This window comes from Lottia gigantea, assembly GCF_000327385.1.
Source record: "Lottia gigantea unplaced genomic scaffold LOTGIsca_173, whole genome shotgun sequence".
Classification (NCBI taxonomy): Eukaryota; Metazoa; Mollusca; class Gastropoda; family Lottiidae; genus Lottia; species Lottia gigantea.
This window is the reverse complement of record NW_008708187.1, coordinates 147,462-154,041: the sequence shown is the minus strand read 5'-3', so window position 1 is coordinate 154,041 and position 6,580 is coordinate 147,462. Positions and strand designations below refer to the sequence as shown.

General features: G+C 37.0%; 2 protein-coding genes across 2 annotated transcripts in view; both read right to left on the bottom strand.

The window, feature by feature from the left end:
- Positions 1 to 297: 297 nt before the first annotated feature.
- Positions 298 to 5,501, bottom strand: LOTGIDRAFT_238826 (hypothetical protein; the record flags this gene model as incomplete). The annotated part of the gene is made up of 10 exons (XM_009051890.1): positions 298 to 1,776; positions 2,094 to 2,187; positions 2,375 to 2,449; positions 2,833 to 2,928; positions 3,174 to 3,274; positions 3,640 to 3,738; positions 4,055 to 4,200; positions 4,551 to 4,641; positions 5,194 to 5,262; positions 5,418 to 5,501. 10 exons carry the CDS (start codon positions 5,499 to 5,501, stop codon positions 298 to 300), a joined length of 2,334 nt encoding a protein of 777 aa, XP_009050138.1.
- A 248-nt stretch (positions 5,502 to 5,749) lies between these two features.
- Positions 5,750 to 6,580, bottom strand: part of LOTGIDRAFT_173819 (hypothetical protein) — a gene marked incomplete at both ends in the record, with an annotated part of 29,555 nt that continues 28,724 nt past the window's right edge. The window contains 2 exons of the mRNA XM_009051889.1: positions 5,750 to 5,845; positions 6,108 to 6,203. Coding sequence (XP_009050137.1) covers positions 5,750 to 5,845; positions 6,108 to 6,203 — 192 coding nt within the window. The remainder of the gene's footprint in view (positions 5,846 to 6,107; positions 6,204 to 6,580) is intronic.

Genomic DNA, 6,580 nt, shown 5'->3' with positions numbered 1-6,580 from the left:
AAGTATGCATATCACAATGTAGTTAGGGTTGGCAAAAAATGCAAAAAGTTTAGAGGCAGATTTGGATACCCCTGATGACAATTTGTGATTGAGTTTTTAACTCAGCAATGTTTTTAGAGAGTTCACACAGCTAATCATTTGCAAAGCACCACATAAGAAGGGAAGGCAAAATTCCATTAACATCCAGAGCAAAATGTTGAAACCCCTGATGACACTTTGAGTTTTCAACTCAGCAATGCCTTTAGAGAGTTCACATAGCTAGTTTTTAGAGAGTTCACACAGCTAATCATCTGTATATCACAACAAAGGTAACGTAGGTAAATCTGGGAACTGCACAAAATTATTGGAAGCTTCCATTTCAGGGTGTTTATAAGTATGGTCTGAATCTGGGGATGTGTGTGAACGCTTCTCTTTAGGATAATCTGGCGCGCGGACCGAGTATTCTGGCGTAGACAAAGTTCGTTTGTATCGACGATGGTAACTGGTTGATTCTATCATCCCACTTTTATAAGCCTCGGTAAAAGTTTTAATTAACGGGGAACGAATTCCATTTCTACGATTTATCAAAACCTGATTTTGTGTTTTCACATGAGCAGACGGCTTGGCGGCCATTTTGTCGTGTTTGGAATCCATGCTATGTTTCACATAGAGTTTAGGTTTGGGTATGATGATTTTTGGAAGGGTAGCTTTACTTTTCCCGCTTGCTTGATTCTCTTCATTTTCATTGGAGGAAACACTTACATCTGAGTCGTCATGGTTACCAAGGGGCTTGCAGATGACCACTTTTGGATAAATATTGCAAATGGCTGACAAATCTTTTGGGGTTTCTAAGTTCGCTTTACACACATTTTCCTCAGAACAACTCTTCAAATCTGCATTTGTCTCTGGATTTTTAAAAGATTCACAAGACTTGATTTTCGTCTCTGCTCCAATTTCAAGACATGCTCCATTTTCAAGACAGACGCCATTTTCTGCGGGATTCACAGTCTCGCATACATCTTTGGTAAACTCATGACTCTGTGGAAATTTGATTTCCTTGTTAGTTCTTTCATCAGGAAGATTGGAATTTAAGTAGTCTTCACACTTAGCACCATTTGAATCACATTCTGGTAGAAGGCAGCCATTTTGGATGAGGGTTTGAGGACTATTTTCTTTAGCACCAGGCTTCGCAGAAAGTTGTGACAAATCTTGCATAGTATCACTACACTTCAAGGCACTGTACTCACAATTTTTATTCTGATTTGCTGGATCCAAATCATTTGAACCAATCAAATCACTTGTAACAGTTTGTGGAAGTTGAGAGGTAGATGGGTGAACGAGATTGCATGTCGTGACTTCTGGATAAGCACCATTGGACCCTTTAGGATGAATTTTGGCCACTTTCACCTCCTTGCGGAAAATTGTTCTTTTTGGAATGACGAAGTCCACTGAGGAATGTCCGTTCTGCTGAATGCAGGAAGTATTGGACTGGACGATCTCATTTTCATGATCGCTTTCCGATAATCTATTTCCACGCGCGAAATATTGATACTGGTCCATATTTTCTACAGATGAGCCTGTCCAACTAGACGAAAAACTTTCGGTTGCATCGAACTGATAACTCTGCGGTTCTAAAACAGGAACCAATCGTTTTCCTAGACATGGTTCTGAATAGGCTCTGGTACGTTTTGGAGCTACGTTCTTCAAAAGTGAAGACTTCTCGGAGATAGTGTCATCATCATCTTCAACTTCACAGCAATAACAATCGTACAGAGCAATACCAGTTAATAAAATCACCTGAAATAAGAGAATAGAGTTTTACTCAGGCTAATGAAGATGGGCAATGCCATGCAGTGTGCTATCAGGCCTACTCTCTTTTGATTTTGAATACAAAATGTGCACAGTCTGTAGCACATGTGGCCTCGGTTTATTGTCCTATCTGAATGACTAGACACTTATTTCATGAGTTGTTTCACCATTGGTTGCCCGAGTTGGAAAAATGTTGGACCAAATGTGTTTAATTTGTTGGGGAAGGCTCACTACTTATTGGGCAGCCTGGTCTTCCATGTCAGCCCTCAAACAGAAAAATACTGGTATAAGAAATTGAGGCTTACTATAACAATACAAGCACCGGCTGTGTAGGTCAAACCCCATTCAAATCCAATCAGATCTTGTATATAGCCACCCCATATTGGACCAATAAAATCTCTGTAATAGACAATAGATGATTATAATGATGATGATGATGATGATGATGATGAACCCTTTGAACACTGAGAGCAAATAGAATAAAAGTTAAACACCCAAGTTAAATTACTTGTATGATATTTAATGACTACAATGATGATGATGATGATGATGATGATGATGATGAGCATTAATTATATGAACTTACCCCAAAGCATACATAGCACTCCACAAACCAGCTACTAGTCCATGAGTACCTAGATTATCTGGATATCCACTTTCTCTGGAAAAATACAATTAAAAGAATCATCAACAACAATTTGCAGTCAGCAAAAAACCCTGATTTTGACAAATGAACCAATCAATCAAGCTGTGCCTGTGCTTTCGTGACAATGTTACAACCTAAAATTTCAAGACTATAACCCATAGTTAAGCTATCCCTTTATGACAACATAGGATCACCAAATAATATAACTTTTAGTGGAATTGCAGGAACCACACACGTCTAATTGAAAATTGTAATGGTGTAAAATGATGCTATCAGTGTCCACGATACACATAAATTTCTAGAAAATCTTTTTACAATCCCTTTAAGTGATCCTTTCTTACAACAAAGGATCACCCAGAACTGAGTGATGCCAAGTGGTTCCTATAGTAAATACTTACATAGCTATTTCCATGATGATATCGTAAGATGGTATAATGGCCATACTCATAGCAATTCCAAGTAATATCAATGATACAATAATCAGCCACAATTCACTAGAAGAGAATCAAAAAATACCATTATTACTGCCTGTGCCTGTGCTTTTGTAACATTACTTAACTGCAATGTTACAACCTAAAATTCCTAATTTGAAATGATTACAGAGCACTATCTAGTTATATTTCTTACTGTTCTCCAACTAGGCAAAATATAGCAGTGTGCAATGAGGGAAATTTTGCCAGAACAATGATATAAGCCCAGCCTTTGCAAGAGTCTGCAAGTTGAAGCCAGTTGTACTTACTTGTAAGAAGGATCAAAGCCAAATATAGGACTTGGAGCCAAGAGACAATGAGCTACTCCACACAACAGAAACCCTGGTATCATTAACAATCTGTTATCTGGCTGAAAATAACAAGAATAACAAGATGTTATTATAATCTGTTATCAGACAGGAGATTAACAAGATAACATCAATAACAACAAGAAACCATTAATAATAATATGTTATCTACTGGGGAGTAATAAGATAACATTAATCTGTTATCAGTCTTGGGAATAACAAGATAACAACAAACTGTTACCAGACTGGGGAGTAGTTATAAGATAACAACAATCTGTTATCGGGTTGGGGAATAACAAGATAACAATAATAACAGACTGGGGAATAACAAGATATTATTTACAAAACATAATTCATATATTTATACATAATAAATAAGCAACCCCCAATATTGCCCTGTATCCCTTATAAATAGATAAACCCTTACCAGTTTTTCAGCTATCCAGCCACAGATAGCACAACTAAAGGCATAGGATGCTGACAGTAATAAGAACACTGCTCCCACTATGGTTGGACTTAAATTATACTGGAAAATACAAGAACATAGAAGTTAATTTTAGATGGAATGCCGGAGAATTATATAATACTATTCTGAAACTCATTGAGCTCGTGAATATTGCATAAGACTAATCTTTTTCGATCTCCAACTGTCGAGGGATCTTTAATGTGCACAGTCTGTAGCACACGGAGCCTCAGTTTATTGTCTCATCTGAATGACTAGACACTTTTTCCATGTCAGTCCCTCCAACCTGCATCACTGACAAGATGGACCTTGGACCTCCAGATGAGCAATCTAACTCACTGAGCAATCACAGCTCCAAGAATAATAGAGAAAGACCTACCGTGGCTAAATGTGGTTCTAAAATAGGATCTAAAACTGACCAGACACCGGAACCACACACCACGGCTAGACAGGTGATTATAATAGACGGGTGACGTAGTAATAACAAACCATTTTTACGTCTTAATTTAGCCACCTGAGGTTTATCTGAAATACAAAATAACGATAACAATTTACAATCTTCAAATACAAAATAACAAATACAAATTTAACAATTTGAAATACACAATAACAAGTTCTATTTTTGAATTGGACAGACAAAATAACAAGTACAATTTGACACAAAAAATAACAAGTAAACACAACATAACAAACACAACTTTCCAACTAGCATACCTGAAAAACAAGTACAACTTTCCAATCAAAATAAAATAAAATAACAAATGGAATTTTCCAATCTGTTATTCTAAATAATGAATACAATATTTCAAAAATAACCAAACAAACGTATTCCGTAACAGCTTGGCAATAATCAAAAAATCTGAATCAATGCTTACCTTCAATGGAAGGAGTAAGGCAATAATTAAATATTAAACTGCAGAGAACTAAACCACCCAAAACAAAAAACGGCAAACTAAAACCACCATACTGAAAAAAAAGTTAAAATGGTCATTCCATTCAAAGAAACAAGGCTTGTTCATTTTTATGGAACACTTTGCAATTTCGACAACACTTGGGAAAAATCAATGCCAAGAGGTTTGATCAAGGATAAGCTGGTAGAAAGGTTCCTCATTATTCCAGTCAACCCAGCTGTAAATGGGTACAGATAATCTGGGAAAGATCAATACCAAGAGGTTTGATCAAGGATAAGCTGGTAGAAAGGTTCCTCATTATTCCAGTCAACCCAGCTGTAAATGGGTACAGATAATCCAAGAAAGATCAATACCAAGCAGTTTAGGCAAGAACCAACTGGTAGACAGGATCCTCATTATTCCAGCTGTAAATGGGTACAGATAATCTGGGAAAGATCAATACCAAGAGGTTTGACCAAGGACCAGCTGATAGAAAGAATCCTCGAGAACCCAAGTCAACATTAACAGTACAAATATAAATTGGGTATGAACACCAATGGATGTTAGTTGCCTCAGAGAACTGTTTCTGGTTAAGCTGTGAAGTCATCTAACCAGATTGATTACTTACATTAGATAAGACACCACCAACTAGTGGTCCAATAGTTAATCCTAAACCAACAAAAACTTCTGTAACTCCCTGAAAAAAAACCCCAAAAGACTTAACAATTAATGGCAGGAACCACAGACGTCTGATTGAAAATTAGAATGATGTAAATTGATGATATCAGTGTCCCTGATACACATAGAAAAAATTAAAAAGCTAGGACTATATAAAATATGTTAAAAACTTACGAAAACGGTAGTAAAATAACCACTAAATTCTTTAGAAGCTACTGTGAAAGCTGAGGTTTGTTCAGCAGTTACTCCTATAGACATAGCTACTTGTAATACAAAACACAATGATACAAAAATACTATTATCAGTTTCTATTGGTACATATTGAAGAGATCGAAATGAAATGAAATGAAATGAAATGAAATGAAACACACAGGACCTCGGTTTATTGTTCCATTCAAAAAACGGCAATGGGGAAACTTGATTGAATGAATGAATCAATGCTATTTTGACCCATGCTCGGACTCCAGAAGACTAAGTTAGCAAGGGTGTAACTAACTCGGTGAGCTTCAAAGATCAACAAATACAAACCCCATAAGAACTGTACATCCTCCAGCAATAAATATACCAGACAAATACATAAATTTAGACCCGATTTTTGTAACCTGAAAAAAATATATAATAAGCTATCTGTATCACTTTTCAGACTCAAAATTTGATATTAAATTCTCCTTCAATTCAACAGAAATGTACCGTGAGAGGTTACATTGTCGTCAGTCCTAAGATGTTACCAATCAAATGATGTCATGAAAAGGCTCCGATGTCCTAACCGACTCTGCTACAGCCAGTCCCTAGCATGTTATGATGTCATAAGAAGGTTCCAAAGCTCTAACGAACTTGCGTTACAGCTAGTCCTCATATACTTACATATTTGCCAAAGACTGGAAAGATGATAAACTGTCCCCCAGCGAATGAGGCCATTATCCATCCTTGAAGTTGTCCAGATATGTTCCTACTGCCAGCCTACAATCAAACACCAGTTCAAAATAATCTACCAGGCATACTTAACAATTGGAGCTTTACACCCTACACCCTTACCCACTGAGCTTTAGCAGCTATCAGCAAATGTTAAAGACCAACATGCTGAAAAGAATCCCAAAAGAATCAAAGGATGCTATTGAACGGAGATGTTGCAGAAAATACCAAATGACCTTGACCTACCTGTGGTGGAAGTAGAGGACTAATCAGTGAACAGCAGCACATAATAATAAACTCAGTAATACAAATACTGATCAGAAGTCCTTTCTGTTGCCGTGACAACTTCCAGAATGAAAAACTCTCTTCTGACAGCGTGGATACAGAGCTGTCACCATCTTCCTCTTCGTCGCCATGGCTACTAG